Source organism: Neophocaena asiaeorientalis, unplaced genomic scaffold, assembly GCF_003031525.2.
Source record: "Neophocaena asiaeorientalis asiaeorientalis breed wild unplaced genomic scaffold, Neophocaena_asiaeorientalis_V1.1 scaffold122, whole genome shotgun sequence".
NCBI classification, from domain to species: Eukaryota; Metazoa; Chordata; class Mammalia; order Artiodactyla; family Phocoenidae; genus Neophocaena; species Neophocaena asiaeorientalis.
Window position 1 is genome coordinate 492226 of NW_020172725.1, and position 16402 is coordinate 508627.

The 16402-nt window shown below is 37.5% G+C and overlaps 2 protein-coding genes across 2 annotated transcripts in view; one reads left to right on the forward strand and one right to left on the reverse strand.

The window, feature by feature from the left end:
- The window catches only part of SLC12A1 (solute carrier family 12 member 1), a 91797-nt gene extending 78513 nt beyond the window's left edge, over nucleotides 1-13284 (reverse strand). The window contains exons 1-5 of the mRNA XM_024740284.1: nucleotides 13207-13284; nucleotides 11929-12064; nucleotides 11406-11880; nucleotides 743-874; nucleotides 512-587 (exon numbers count right to left, since the gene is read on the reverse strand). Coding sequence (XP_024596052.1) covers nucleotides 512-587; nucleotides 743-874; nucleotides 11406-11825 — 628 coding nt within the window. The 5' untranslated portion in view covers nucleotides 11826-11880; nucleotides 11929-12064; nucleotides 13207-13284. The remainder of the gene's footprint in view (nucleotides 1-511; nucleotides 588-742; nucleotides 875-11405; nucleotides 11881-11928; nucleotides 12065-13206) is intronic.
- Nucleotides 13285-13471: 187 nt separating this feature from the next.
- The window catches only part of MYEF2 (myelin expression factor 2), a 58296-nt gene continuing 55365 nt past the window's right edge, over nucleotides 13472-16402 (forward strand). Inside the window, exons 1-2 of the mRNA XM_024740281.1 lie at nucleotides 13472-13512; nucleotides 14078-14155. Of these exons, the coding sequence (XP_024596049.1) occupies nucleotides 13472-13512; nucleotides 14078-14155 (119 nt within the window). The remainder of the gene's footprint in view (nucleotides 13513-14077; nucleotides 14156-16402) is intronic.

The window sequence follows — 16402 nt, forward strand, 5'->3', positions numbered from 1 at the left end:
TCTATCTGGCAATAGTTTATTAACCTTTGTTTTCTTACTACTTGTACCTGCAAGTAACACTGTTTTCCCTGGAAAATGTTCAACAATTCAGCATTTTTATTAGTCAAGTCACAGTTTCACCAGTTTTCCCACAAGTTATTTTTGTTCAGTGATGTTTTGCTAATAATCGTAAGGGGGATATTCTGATGAATGTCAGTATGTCCCAAAATATGAATACTATTATTTAAGATGAATGTATCTCTGTATACTTGTACACCTAAAACTCTATGAAACGATGAAATATTTACTTGGGCATTTATCTGGTTGGCAGGCTGGAAAATTCCAGTCTCCCAGGAGTTAACACTTTACCTGTCTTCTCTGACAGACATTGTCAAAGAGGCAAAGTAAAAGAGCCCAAGTGCAGATTAATTCTGCGATCTTCATCTCACATTCAGTGTTAATGGTGAAAACAAGTTGCTTATTGAGTTTTTAATTTACACTGAAAACTACATAGGAGGGGAAAAGTGCTTACCGATCCCAGCTTCTCCAACAATCCAGGAGAGGCGAATGAAGAGCATGACACCCCAGATATTCAGCATACATCTTACCTGTGGGTTGAGGGAGCATGGAAAAGGACATGAGAAGTGACAGTGGGGCAGCACCCAGCCGTCTTTGTAACTCTAGTGTTCAGGCCTTATTAACACTTAGTCCACTAGGACATTGAACAGATAGTTTTCATTTGTAAACACAGAAGCTTTCTCACCAGCACACCTTTCACCCATCCAAACTTCACGACACCGGCTTGGTCTTCTTCCTTGTTTTCAGCTTGTTCATCGCCAGGCATCCCATCCCCGTTGGCAACCACGTCAGCTGAACCCGGGGCCACTGACACATTCTGCATTTTTACAGAGAGCAAAACATGGTATTTGGTCAACACATGGTTCCATAAAACTTCCAGAGGCAAATAAAAACAATTGACGTGAAACTTGAGAAAAAAAACAAACGTATTTCAGTCATTTTAATAAGACGATTATTTTTTGCCCTGGGAGTTTATGCGTTCATTTTGTGGGTGATTTTAGGCACTACTGAGACTGCAAGGGTGGTAAAGGAAACGGGGCGGTTCTTCTACTGGTGAGAATATTACCTTAGGGGAAAACGATGGAATTTGGATAAATTTAGAATACAAAAAGATCAAAAGAGAGAAGGGGGAATGCAAGGTGGGGAGGAAAGCTTATCAAGAGTGAATGAGGGTCTTTTAGAAGGCAAGGTACGAGGGCCAGAAAGTTAACCTTCCTCACTAATGCAGTGTTTGGCCTTCTTTCCATTCACCTCCCTGGGCTTCATTTTATCCATCTAGAAAAAAATGGTAACCAAACTTCTCCACTCACGTCAGAGTATCTTTAAGAAGATTCAATAGAAGTAACACATAGAAGTTTTCTTTAAAAAAAAAAATAGTTTAGAGTATTCTTAAAATACTCTAAAGTTGTAAAGGCTCTGTATGGCTACAAGAATGATACTCCAGTAGGGGAATTTTCTTTCAGATTTGATATACGTTGCCTGAGAATTGTTGGATATGCAATAGTGTTGTACGGAAGGTAAGAAGCCTCCACACTGACGACTAGAAAGGTAAGCTGAGTAGAAATAAGAAGTAAGTACTCTAGAAAAGGTCGAAACCTTTACTGAGGTTGTTTTTCTTTTTCCTGTGGCCTTATTTTGAAAACGATCTTCCTTGTCAGTAGGATAGTCTCTGAATTTAATGGGGAAGGAAATAGCTATGTTTCTCTCAAGTTAAGAACAAACAACTCTCTAGCTTTTCTTTTAGGTTTGACTGAATAATTTCAGATGCCGTCGACTTAGTTTAGCCTATCTAGCACTTACCTGACTCTTTAATGGTTAGACCACACTCTGTTAAGCTCCCCGAAAGCCACCTTCTCCAGTAAGGATTTTGAAATTATTAGGAAATTTTTTTAGATGCAGCAGTTGATTACCATTATTAAAGAACAACTTTATCTTGTTTAAGTGGTCTAAACTTGTGTAAGTCTAGGATGACGTGTTCTGACATGACTAGCTAAGAGGCCTTAGACACGGGCATATTTTCCCTCTAAAATGGGACTGGTATGATGTAAATATTCAGTGTTTATTATAAGGACTTTATTTGGGGATGACTGAAGTTCTCGCTCTTGCCATGATCAAGAGTTCTTGCTTCTTTGGGCTTTGATGTACCACTAGCCTACCCACTGTAAGATGACCCTAATCTGGGCTGTTTACTCCAAGGTGATTTTGATTCCTTGTCTCCTTCTTCCAGCAAGTCCTCTAAGCAAGGATTTCTCCCAGTTTTGTTCTCCCATAAGACTTTTTTCATGATACTAGTGTGACACTTGGGTAACCAATGTAATATAATGTGATGAGAGTTATTGTATGTGAACTGAATTGGAGGAAGATGGTGGTATGGGTTACTTCTCAATACCAACCAAGGGCCTGCCATTCAGCAGGCCATCGATAAACAGTATTGAATTGAAGGCCACGCGATCTCTACCACCTCAAAGCAGATGACCTAGCTTCTTTTTATCCATTCTTGCCTCCTATTTCTTTTTCTTCCTTCCCTCTTGGGTATTCCATTTCTCACTGTTTCCTCTGTGCAGGCCACATTAAATAAGAGACAGAAAGTGAATGAATCCCAAGTCAGATCATCTTACTAGTTTCTGACGGCATTAGGAAAAACTTGAATGGCATGGGAAACTGAAATTAAAGGTTAAAATTTAGTCTTGAATTACCTGAGAAATATCTTAATCAAGCATCCTCAGTCCCTATTTACACAGATAGTTGAAAGCTGACCTCATATAGTCACACCAATGTAAGACATGGATAAACAAAGTCCATAGAAACTGAGGCTAAACTGGGCAGAAACTGGTGATTTATAGCAGCCACAAATGCAAGTCACGCATGTAATTCAAAATTTTTCAGTAGGTACTTCAAAAACAGTGAAAAGAAATTAGTGAAATAACTTGGGGTCAGGTATGGATCCTTACATTAAAAAATACATTTCATTTTTGCAGACTATCGTATTTCCCATATTTGTAATATAAATATTCATTAGCAGTAGGGGCACCTACTGTACAGGGACCGGAATTACAGACTATTTTAATAATATACTTTACTTAATAGATCTGTATAAAATATTATGTCAGCATATGGTCATTATAAAAATATCGATGAGATATTGTACATTCTTTTTTTCCATACTATGTCTTTGGAATCCAGTGTGTGTTTTACACTGATAGTACATCTCAATTTGTACTGACCATATTTCAAGCGCTCAATAGCCACATGTGGCTAGAGTTATCATATTGGATCCTCACGAGTCTATACAATACAGTCGATTACAGATGGATGAAATATTTGAGGTTGTTCTCCAGTCAATTAAAAATTATATTTTTCTCTGACAGGATTCTGTATTCATAAGGCAGCTGAGTAGTTCAAATGTAACTTTTATTTTGCATAACTGGAAAAATCAATGGGAGCAAGGAATTGAGGAATGTGTTAAAATACTCATGAATGTTAAAGAGATTACTTGGTCAGGAGATTCATTTATTTGATTTGATTTGAGAAAAACTTTTTAAATTGTCAATATTCTAGTTAATCAAGATCCCATGGCCAGGGCTTCCGTGGTGGCGTAGTGGTTAAGAATCCGCCTGCCAGTCCAGAGGACACGGGTTCGAGCCCTGGTCCGGGAAGATCCCACATGTCGCGGAGCAACTAAGCCCATGCACCACAACTACTGAAACCTGCGTGCCTAGAGCCCGTGCTCTGTAACAAGAGAAGCCACTGCGATGAGAATCCCACGCACCACAACCAAGAGTAGGCCCCGCTCGCCGCAACTACAGAAAGCCCGCGTGCAGCAACGAAGACCCAACACAGCCAAAAATAAATAAATTAAATAAATTAAAAAAAAAAAAAAGATCCCATGGCCAGACCATCAGCGGTTACTCAGTCAAGGAGAAGGCAATTTCCTCTTTCTGGGTTAATTGGGGAGTCCATGAGACAGAACTTTAGTCACTCACTTTTTAAAGGCAATCTTGGCAATAAAACCCATGTTTCCTGATTAAACCTGAACTTGAGGGTTTGGTTCAGGAAACTGCTCTGCTCTCTGATGAATTCTGATGGTAACTTTGACCCTTAGATCTGGATTGATGAGAATACCAATGATTGTAAAAAAAAACAAAAAACAAACAAACAAAACAATATCTTACAATGTAGGCTAAAGAATAAATGGGATATTTTAAATTTCTCCTTAAGTGAACATTTCTATCTGATGGATACCCTTCTGGTTACAGTTTAACAGTTCTTCAGTTTATCACTGGGACGTCACAATGTGAAGCAAAAATAATATTCTATGAGGGCGTGTCAAGGAAATCATTATATATAGAAATTAGTAAGGCAATAATTTTCTAAATTATTAAAAAACAGAGTCACTGTAGGATCTTCAACTCTCTCGTAGGTAAGTATGTTCAACCTGCTAGAGTTTCAAAGTTTTAAATATATTTATAACACAGAGGGGAATAATCCCTCGAATGTATATTTCTTCCATTGACAATAAAGGTCTGATGGTAAATTTATAAGTACAGAATCCATTCCCATTCCTTGCTCTCATGTGGGAGCTGAAAAATCCCTGCACCATATAGACTAGGAGACTTGGAATCTAGTTTTGGCAATGTGATTAATTCAGTGCTTGTCCTCCAGCAAGTTACTTCACCTTTCCTGGATACTGCCAGTGAGGATAAATCCAGTGGGTTTTCTGAAAATCTTACTTTGAAGTAGTTTACTCTAAGGCAAAATCATTTCTCTATGCTTGCCATCTCCCTCTTCTAACATGTCGAAGCAAAACTTGGTTTCACTCTTTAATAAATGTCTCCTTTGTAAACCCAAACAGCAATTATAAAGTTAACTTATCATCGAAGTACGGAGGGAGACTTCAGGTCGAGGGTTTGTGGGGACTTCATGGCTGTGAGCTGTAACCGGTGGCTGGCAGACTCCTGGCTGGTGCATGTTCTTGGGACCAAAGTCATAAAGACTAAAAGTTTTATGACTGTTACCTGAAACCAGTTCTTTCCTTCATACTTTGAATTAATTTGTTTGTTCACACTCCATTACCATATATGATGACCCACAACCTTTCATAAATGCATTTTAAATTGCATAGCTGTAGGGACTGATTATTTATTTACCAAGAGTTTTACCTGTGCATTAAGTATTCAGAGAAAGTAAAATAAAGTATTTTATAAAGAAAGAAAAGTTTGATAAAGGACTTTCCCCCCTCCAGTATTGTTAAACTAGTAAAGATTCAATCACGTGCAGTTTAAGTAAATTCCTGATGGATTTTTCTAGAAGATGAAAGATTAAATTATTTTATTTAGTATAAAATATGTGATTTTTCAGACCCCAGAAAAATAACAAATGCCTTTCTAGCTATCATCAAAGAAGAAAAAAATACATATCTTTATTCTTTAAGTTCTAAAGAGGTAATATTTGCTATGATATATGTTTTCAACTTTTCAGCCTTTAATCTCAGGATGGTGGAAATCTTAGACCATCAAAGAGGAATAGTTCCATAAATATTTAGGCCTAGGTGATTCCCTCCCCATTGTTTTAAAGTTTCTTTTACTATTGAAATATTTAAACATATGCAGTAGTAGGGAGAATAATATATCTCATGTATCCATCATTCAGCATCAACAATTATTGACATATTGCCAATATTATTCCACTTAAACTTCTCACACCCCTGCCACTGAATAATTTTAAAACCAATCCCAGTAAGGACCAGATAATTCCTAAGGTTCATTTCAGAATGAAAAATATGTAATTCTAATCATATTTCTATATCTTATTGATCAATATTATTATGTTTATACATTGCTATCCCTTTGTGGTAAAGGGGAGTATTTTAAATTATGAAAATGAGAGGGATTTTTTTTCTTGTTTTTAAAGTTACTATACACCATGCCACCAGTGGTCACACTTTATAATCACAGTATTTTTTTTTTTTTTTAATTTATTTATCTTTGGCTCCGTTGGGTCCTCGTTGCTGCACGCGGACCCTCTCCAGTTGCGGGGAGCGGGGGCCACTCTTCGCTGCGGTGCGCGGGCCCTTCATTGCGGCGGCTTCTCCCGTTGCGGAGCACGGGCTCTAGGGCGTGCAGGCCCCAGCAGTCGTGGCTCGCGGGCTCCAGAGCGCAGGCTCAGCAGCTGTGGCGCACGGGCCCAGCCGCTCCGTGGCATGTGAGATCTTCCCGGACCAGGGCCCGAACCCGTGTCCCCCGCACTGGCAGGCGGACTCCCAACCACTGCGCCACCAGGGAAGTCCCCACAGTATTTTTATTATATCTGAAAACACATAGCTCACACACAAATTGACTTGTATTTTTGAAAACTTAAGCCAAAAGGTAGATATGTATAATAAACCAGCATGAGAAAGTAAAATTAAAATATTCTTAACATTTTCCAAGTGTACCTTTAAGGGAACTCCCATTCTATTCACCACCTATCACTGAACTAGTTATAATGTGAAATTAATCATTTTTTGTTTTTTGTTTTGTTTCCACAGATTAGTTTAATAGTGCAAGCTCCCAGGGAAACTGGTCTTGGGTACTAAGAAACTCTAACAAGTATTAAAATGAATCTTTAGTTGCAGAGTTTCATTCTAACAAATATTTTAAGGGTGCCTTCTGGTCTTCACTGGCCTTCAGAGCATTTATTGCCTATTTTATCTGGCTGTCATTAAATTAGTGATTATTTATAAATTTGGATATCCCCAATTTTAATGCAAAAGTTCCAAATTTGAACTTTGAATCGCTTTAGAAAAGATTATTTTCTAGAGAAAGCACTTGTAGATTTTTGTTTGTTCTTTTACAGAAGATAAGCACTTATACATTGATTTATGTGGTTTAATGTTTGTTAACTTGATTATATGTCCTTTACTTCTATCCATAACTATGGCTTTTGACTTATAAAATTCTAGAGAGTAGAGATGAAATCTCTTTAACTCATTTTATAGAGTAGCTCTTGTAAATAAGTGGCTAGTAAATGCTTTTGATAATGACAATGAAAATGACTGAGACCTACAATCAATTCTGTGAGAGAAGCAGCATGGTCTCTTGCCACAGTGCCTCCAACAGGGAAGAAATTAGGATCTCCTGCCCAGCCCATCATGACTGAGTTGAGATTTCTTCCTTGTGCATGAGTTCCACCATTTTCTATAGCTGTCGAATGAGCTGAGGCAAAGTGCTGTGGGAGAGTAGGCTGGGGATGGAAAATAGTGACAAAAAGCTTGGACTCTGGAGTCATGCAGCCGTGGGTTCACCTTATTACCCATGTGACCTTGGCTTCCTGACCTTGGAAATTTACTGACTTCTTTAAGTCTTTATTTTCTCTTCTTAAAGATCCTTAGGATTTTATAAAACCTTCCCCAACTTTAAAATAGCAATAATAATAGTACCTACCTTGAAGGGTTGTCATGGAATTGAGTGAGAATTCGTCAAGAGTACAATGTCTGACACATAAAAATTTCTCAATAAAATTTTTGTTATTATTATACCGAGTTACTCTTTTTTTTTTTTGGCCTCACAGATTGTGGGTTATTAGTTCCGCAACCAGGGATTGAACCGGAGGCAGTGAAACTGCCGAGTCCTAACCACTGGACCACCAGGGAATTCCCCGAGTCACTCTTAATGCTATTATTTACAAATTATTTTTAGTTGCTAACGGCCTAAAGACCCAAATGTGAAGTCATTCCTTTGTTTTTGTTTTAATTCAGTTTCTATGCAATTGGCTTGTTAAAAATAATAATATTTACATCTTAATTTTCATAGTATTTTATACTTTTCATAGACAGTTTATTTCAGTGACATGAGAACAATGACTTTAATTGAAAGGCTTTATATTTTCCTCAATCCTTTATAATTGTATTTTTCTGAAATGCCAACAACAATGGTGGTAGTAAGGCTTAAAAACAGTTCCCTTTTGGTTAGCCCTGTAGTTAGGAATTGTGTATAAAAAGGTAGGCACAAGAATTAGGTTGGATACTAAAAGAATTATTTTTACAAAGTAGAAATACTAGATTTTTTTTGCCAGATGTCTAATAATCTTTATGCGTGTTTTGATGTGGAACGATCTCCAAAGTCTGTGGTATAATGAAAACAGCAGAGTGCAGGACAATATTGTAAAATATGTCCCAATACTTGTTTGAAAAAAATATAGACAGAAAGTTAGACAGATAGGCCTATACGCTTGTATAGGCATAGAAAATTTCTGGAAGGATTTATAAGAAACTCTCAGTAATAATTGCCTTTGAGAGAAGGTTTACTTTATATAAGAGACATTTCAGTATATATTTTTTAGTACTTGTTAAATATTTTTTCAGTGTGTATTTTCCTTTATAAATAAAATTTAAAATAAAAATTATCTGGTATAAAAATTACCATGACCATCATCAATAATCATTTCTTGAGTTCCTACCCATTATAGGCAACGTGCTAGACTTCGTCTGCATATAAACTAATATTCACAAGCATCCTGCAAGATCAGTCAAAGTTATGTAGCTTGTACAGTACTGCAAGTAAGGGATGGAGTCATTTTTTTCTGATTTTAACCAGTCTCCAGAAATCTGTAATTCATGGCCACCAGTATAGGCATTTAGCTCTTTACTACATAGAAAATGAAAAGGATTTCTCCACTATGATCTCAAATCATTGAGATTACAAATTCTGTCAGTATCTATCACTCCTAGAGTTTTATTTAAGGTAGAGACTTAAAATAATGTCTTTCAAACCGAGTTTTCATTTTACCTATTAGGACAAACTTATCATATAATTTTTTTCCAACTTGGAAGCTATAACCAGGATTTTCACAAAATTCAACTGATTTCTGACTAAATTTGTTCTGCCATTTAGTATGAATGTACCATTCCTACATGGCTTTTAAAGCATTATAATTAGGGATACAAAAAAATATCTCCTAACTTATACTATGTCCACTTTTTCCTACTCTTACATTATTTAAGTAAACACTATCATGTTTTTGTATACAAAATCAGTGACATGTCTGAGTATTATTGTACAATGTTTGTTCTATTGATCATTTCCAGTTGTGTTTTGAGAAACTACCATAAAATTGTCAAGGGCCACAAGGAGGTGGCAGCATAGCTACATTATACTGCAGGTCTTCATCTTTTATTTGGGAGATGGGGGGAAAGCAGGGAGAATAGCAGAATCAAATTCACTAGCAAGGAAGAAATGAATTGAAGAAGGCCCAGACTGTTAATGTCTGAAGGAGAGTGCAGAAGTAGAACATGTGGAATAAGTGCTCACAGGCTCAGCGACACTAGAATGGTCCTGGCTGTGGGAATGTGCCCATTGCAGATTCCATGGTTATATACTGATTCTGCTCCCAATTTGGTTATGTGGATAGTTCTGCATGATTTAACCAAGGTGAACTACACAGAAAGAATAACTATACTTGTTCAGAATTACTTGTTCAGAATAACTATACTTGTTCAAACTATACTTGTTCTCAATTCAGGGCATTGAGACTAAACCTAATCTTTAATGTATTTAATTTGCCATTCCTTCATATCTGAGAGAAAAGAAAATACTGTAAGTTAGTGTTAAGTCCTTGGTCTCATTTTATCTTTTCAAAAATAATATGATATCCCAAACAGCCATCAAAACTGTCAAACGCAGCTATTGCATTCCTCCCGTTTAGTCATTCAGATGGTTTTCTAACAGCAGTGTCCTCAGAGCTTTTCTCCCCTTATATAAAGATTTACATAAACCGTGGCTTTAGAAATTATAAATCAGCTACTTTCCTCTCTCTAGAATATCAGTCCTAACAACAATGTGAGTTGACACCATTTCCTTTTTAATAGAATTAAAATTTTATTTTCTTTTGTTGTAAATTGGGGAAGGAAGTGAGAATATTTAAATTTTGATTGCAATTTTAACAAACGATGCAGATTTAAAAATTAATGAGGTAGGGTACAGTGGAATAAAATTTCAGGTCTATGAAGACTTTGGCTCATTTCACTTCTTCAGAATAAATTGAAGTCTCTTCATAATGTAAATTTCTCTTTCTGCCCTTCCCATATCTTGATATCTTGGAAACTCCTTGTGCCTTCTCTTAACCTTCTTTTCCCTCTTTTCCTCCTCCCTTCCCCTTTTCTCATGTAGAAAAAGAAAGTGACACTTTAACTCCAGGAACTTCAAATTGCCCCAGTCTTCCTGGGGGCTGGCCTTTTTGTCTGAAATCACTACATTGCTAACTTCTTTTGATTAAAGCAGCAGGTATCCCAGATAAAATCTAAATCTTACGTCTATAAAGAAAGCAGCCATTTGGCAGAGCGCTGCTAATACAGCACATGGCACAAATAAGGCTTGGTGTAGAGAGGGGTAAAGAAACAGGGCATGGCTCCCTCTCTGGAAGTCGATTAGTCTTCAGTGGTAGGACCCAGAGTCAGGGACCCTGAGCAGCCAAGGGGAACAGGTTATGGAGAGAAGTTTTCTTGTGGAAAGAAGGATGAGCAGAAACTAAAGGGAGCTTTTCGCCTTGATTAGCATCTTTCATGAGAGGAGTATTCTGAGAATTCCCAGAGTGGGCAAGCATTTAATTAAAAAATTGTTGAATGAATGAATAAATATGAAAGGAATTGTTCCACTCATTTTTTTTTTTCCTTACCTTAAAACCTGGCCAAGAGTAGACTGCATTTAGATATGAGACAACTAATTATTCTTCTTAGCAAGTAATTATGTTCCATAAAGAATGCTATTCATTCCAAAGTGCGGTCCAGAAGAGCAGGAAAATAAAGTGCATCAACATATTTTAGAGCAAGTAACCGAAGAAGAAATCTACTAAGCTTATAAATGATTTGCTACAAGATTAGAGAAAGTACTGCCTCATGCTTCTAGCAGGTTGGGAACCCTGGCTCTATTCCTTAAACAATGAAAAGTTTAGCCACTTCTGCTGCTTCCGTACTTTAATTTAGTTACTTTTATATGCTTAAGTGCCTTCAGGAGCCTCAGGCAAGGTTTTGAAGAAGAAGGGATAAAATGCTGAATCTTACAAATCTCTTCTCTCTCTTTAAAGAGTATAAAAAAATACCCACGTGCACTAAAGGCTGGTACAACAGTGTTAACTACAGCAAACACTAGTGACTTTTTTTTTTTTTTTAACAACTGTTGTGGAGGCATTAAGACTAAGGTGAAACCAGCTTAGTATATCTTCTGTTTATTGGGAACTAGGGACAGCTGTGTAAGTAAGATGGATGGTTTGCAATAGACCTCTTCACTGGACACTTTTATATCTATAGTGTTCGTAAGAAGCAGGAGATCACCTGAAGGAGTAAGGAGGATACTTTCCCGTACCTTTAAGCTTACCTTTGCCAGTTGCTCGTGAATCTCAAGCAGGCTGGGTCGGTTGACCTTGGGCCCGCTAATGCTGCCAGTGTTGCGATAGTACTCGATCTTGGGAACAGCATCCATGGTGTTGTGGCCAAAGGTTTGTAGGTAGTATGTGTTTGTGTGAGAATCATAAGCATGAAAACTGGCATCTGTTTTCGCAGTTTCTCCAGTTTGGAGGAAGTTGTCATAGCGGTCCTGATTCCCAGGTCTAAAGCTGATTCTGAATCTGTTCTGGCCTTCATCCCCAAAAGAGGTTTCCTCATAATGTGGAGGGTCGGTGTTGTCGTTCACAGCCACACTGCTCTCATGGCTCTCATTTATGACATTCACTTGAAAGCGATTGGCATTACTGGGTGTGGAATCCAGAAATACATTGGAAGAGTTGTTCAGTGACATCTTCCGAAACGGATTTTTTGAACTAAGCTGTCTGCTTTATGGTTGCTTAAAAAAAGTCTATAAAAAAAAACAAACAAAAAAACAAAACAAAACAAAAAAAAAAAGTCTATAGATTTCCTCCTCAAAACAAACACTAATGTGTTTACATTAGGGAGCTCCTGGCTTTTGTTCTAGAAGAACTCAATAAATAGATTCTTGATATATTGTCTCCTATACGAGCTTCAGAATGTTCTTCAAAGCTGTCATTGGAAAAGAAAATTAGACTTGTTCCAGATAATATAAATATGTTTAAGTAGGGTTGGGGGTATGAGGGAACAGTTTTCTTTCATAAGACATACGATTTTAAATTCATTTCCTTAAAAATTACCTGTCCAGGGACCTCAGTTACCTGGGCAATTAAATCCCATAATAAATAACTGGGGACCTGCTTCGGCAAACAGAATTTCCAATGGAGTCATTAAAATGTTACCTGCGTTTGTAGTATTTGTTTGTACTCAGTGCGATTGGATTCAATATGACTTTAGAAAAGATATAACTCTACCAACTGAATAGAGTAAGAGCTGATGAGAGTATTCTCAGCCTGAAACAGAGTTCATTGACAGTACTAAATGTGGAAACCGCCAAGTATTTTGTGATTGATATTAATATATATTATATAATGAATACATTTTAAAAATATTTTTAAAACTTCTAAAAAATACATTCTTGTCAGGTTATAAATATACATCCTGTCAAGATGTCTCTGTGAATTCTTGGGTCTTTTACTAGCCTTCAGAATGTTTCATTTGTTCATACATTTGTTTGTTTAACAAATGCTATTATGGAACCTTTAAAAAAGGAGTATTCAGGGTGAGGAAATAAATCTCAGTCCTTAATGAAGTTGTATGCTATATTTAGGTAGAATAATTATGTTCTACTGATTCCCTTTAAAGAAATATTCTAGTCTTCAAGAGGTTTTTATTTGACTGTGAGATAGACTACATAATCATTTTCACAATCCACGATATAAGCCCATCTTAGAACATTCTTTCATCAGAATAATATCTCTTTATTGATACCTTAAAATTTGGCTTTTCAAAGAAAGTTCTACAAAGATAGATAAATACAAAAAATTAACAAAAAACCCCAGAAAACCTTGCTTCTCACCAGCAGTTATTAAAGCTATTTCTTTGAATTAAAAACAAAAAAATCTCAACTTCAACTCTCAAATAATCATTCCTGGAGAAATTATAAGTGAAACTATTACCTCTTTAGTTTTTATGGAACCTCTCACTTCTCTTCATAACCCTTGACATCCTCACCTTTACTCCACTCCTCAGAATCTACTTTATGACATAATGTTAAGTATGATTTTTACCCTGCCCGGAAATGTTTAACTTACCACCCAGGAGCCTTCTCAGGAAGCATAACCTACTTCAGCATCACCCAGGCATATATGCAGCACTTAGCTTTCACCCCCAAACCTTAGGCTTCTTCTTATTGGTTAAAATCTTCCTTGAAAAAGATGACAAGAAATGACTGGCCTGGATTAATGCTGTAGGCCCCACCCAGCCATTAGCGCAGAAGAACTTTAAGTACTACATCAGCTAGTAACCAGGAGTAAACCATTAATCCTTTTAGACAGGAAGACAAAGTTTCTTTAATGCATGCGGGGAGTTGGATTGCTCAACAGCCATCATCCAAGAAAGTATGAGCAGTGCTTCAGTCTGAGGCTAAATAAATCGAATCTTGCCATCTCATTGCACACGATTCCTAGTGACCTCCTATTGTTCAGGGTATGCAGCAAAATATAGGCCTCCAGAGAAAATTTCTATACTTTGTAACTAGACAGTGGTATTTGAGATTATTTTATCTTGCTTATAGCAGATATTATCTTGATTCTTCTCTGCACAGGAAGTGAGCAGATTGAGAGTATGATCAATGATATATTGGAAATATTTCTACTTAATGGGAAAACTCTTTCAAGCAGAAATCAAACTATGGGTAAGTTTTCCAGCGGCACTGCTAAATGACCTTTTTGCCTCCACCCGGCAAAACGTTTTCATCAAAACTGGTTTTTGAGTTTTGTTGAGGGTAAGGTTTGGCTCACATCTGTGAGGTGGTGATTATTAAGACAGCACAAACAATTCCTCTGTGCAGGTTCTGTCATTGGTTTTCAATCAGGATGACTGAAAGAGTCCTCCTCGTGTTTTATTAGAAACTATTCAAGTGACTTCCAGTTGCCCGAGCAGCAGAGTTGTGGTGTAACACAGAGATGAGGAGCAAGTCTCTGGGGTCGGCACGCTTGATTCACGTCCTGGCCCTGCCACTTCCTATCTGTGTGAACACTGGTAAGTTACTCAGTCTCTTTGTGCCTTTAACTTGCTCATCTGTAAAATCAGTTGTGAATAACGCTGTGCTGTAGACTCACTGTGAGGGTTAAATGAGTTCATTTGTATAAAGGGTTAATGTGCTAATTTTAGAAAGCACTAGTGTGTACTTAGTGCTTGCTTTGACTATATCGGCAATATTGACAAGTTACTGATAACTTTTGCATCCAAGATTCTGGGGTGAATCATTAGCGACTGGGATAGGTACTATGCCTATTAAAACAGAGGGAAAGGTAGGTTGGTGAACAGATAGCAGATTATAGAAAGGAGTCTGGAGATACCTCAGTAAAACCCCTTAGAGGCTCTTAGTCAGGTAACTGTCATGCTAATCAGTCAGGCTAATGTCATGAGGCTGTATCAGAAATTGAGACAGAATTACAGGTACCTATAACTCATTTTGCTCTTAAAGGCCACTGGTGCAAGGCATTTATCTGTTCAACAAAGGGTTCTGCCTTTCCATATGGTAGGTGTAGGGAGTAGTCTCATTTCAGACTCAGCTGGGTGGTGCTGGTTATTTAGATCAGCTAAGATGAGGCTGGGACTCAAAACAAGTCTTATTCACCGGCCTTGTAGAGGAACTGTGAACTTACTTGCAGTTATTTCTGCCACTTCTGGTCTCCCTTTCCTTCAACTGTTCCCTCAACTCTGGTCCTCTTTCAGGAGCCCATCTATTTATTCCTCAACCTTTTCCCTTTCCCAAAGACTATGAATGCCTCTGATAGCCATCAATTTCCTCTTTCCTTGCTGACTGACTGCTTGACTACAAAGTAGGGTGAATTGGTTTTGGTCTTAGTCTTATATCAACTAGACATTTTCTCTCTAAGCTTTTTATCTCTAACTGTGAAGTGAAAGTCTTTGTTCTCTATTAAGGGGATTCAGACATTCTGGAGCAGATGGGAGGTGGTTTGGGGTATATGGATGAAATTACACTATCCATAAACCAACCCTGAAAGGCCTTTCAGACAGGTGGGTAAGGTAACAGGGGGAAACTGTCTGGAGGTACTGTCTACCTTTTCTCTTGTCCTCCTTGACAGGGCTCTTGGGAAAAGGCAGCTAGGGGATAATCTGGCTATGACATTGGACATCTGTTCCTAGAAAGGGTTAGTTCACATTTCATGAAATTTCCATGTTCTCCATGCTATAACTATCCTTTATATCTCACATTTTTTCTAGCTCTAAAAATACCGATTCTAACCTCTCTGTCCCCTCCCCTTTCCTCCAGAAAGTCTAAGGTACACAATAGGCCATGAATAAATGCCATGAATGGAGACACCTTTGGTTAAAAGAATTTCTCTTCAGTAGGATTAGAAATAATACTAAGGTGGAGTTGATGATATCTGAAAAGCTTATGGGTGTTGAACTTTCAGAAACAATGCTCATACTTCACAAAGTTTTCTTATCTTTGGTTTTTGGGGTCTTTTTTTCTTTTTGAGATAAAGATGGGGCCTTGTTAACATCACAGGTCTACTCACCAAAATGGAAGGTCTTGTTGGCTGTCTTCCTTGGGAGACAAATGGGAGCATCTGGTACCTGGGCATATATCTTAGTGAGTACTTCAAAAGCCTGGGTCACAAAGGAGATGACTAGCATCATGGACATTTACAGCTTTCAGTGTGTCCCGTTGACTTGGTTCAATGAGCTGTTCTTGGACCAAATTACGAACTGGCTACAAGGTATCCCAGGCTGACACTCCAGTACCTACTGGGGCTCAAAGAGTCTCCTTAAGGTGTGAGTTTGGTCCAGAAGATCCATAGCCAACACAGATGTGTTCTAAATCTACTACGAGATGAAAAGTGTCAGGGACTCTCACTGAGACAGCTGGCTGTGGAGTGCCTTAGACCTGAGCAATAATCATATTTGTAAGATATGTAGAAATGTTGTGGACAGTGTGTGGGAGTATAGCATGATATTTACAAACAATGACTATGATTTTGATGAGAGTGTAATTTCTAATACAATCACGCCCTAATTTGGTGACCTTGGGAAGTTACTTAATCTCTCTCAGCTTCAGTTCCTTATCTGTGAAATTGAGCTAATAGAATGGAAATAGTACCAAACTCAAAGGATTGATAAGAGTATCAAATTTCATAATAAATGGAAAGCACCTCATTTAGTGCTAACTCTCAGTACATTTTAATCCTTTTTTTTTTTTTTTTTTGGTGTGTTAGGCAGTTCTGTGTTCTCAAGTGACACAAATATTTTTGTATT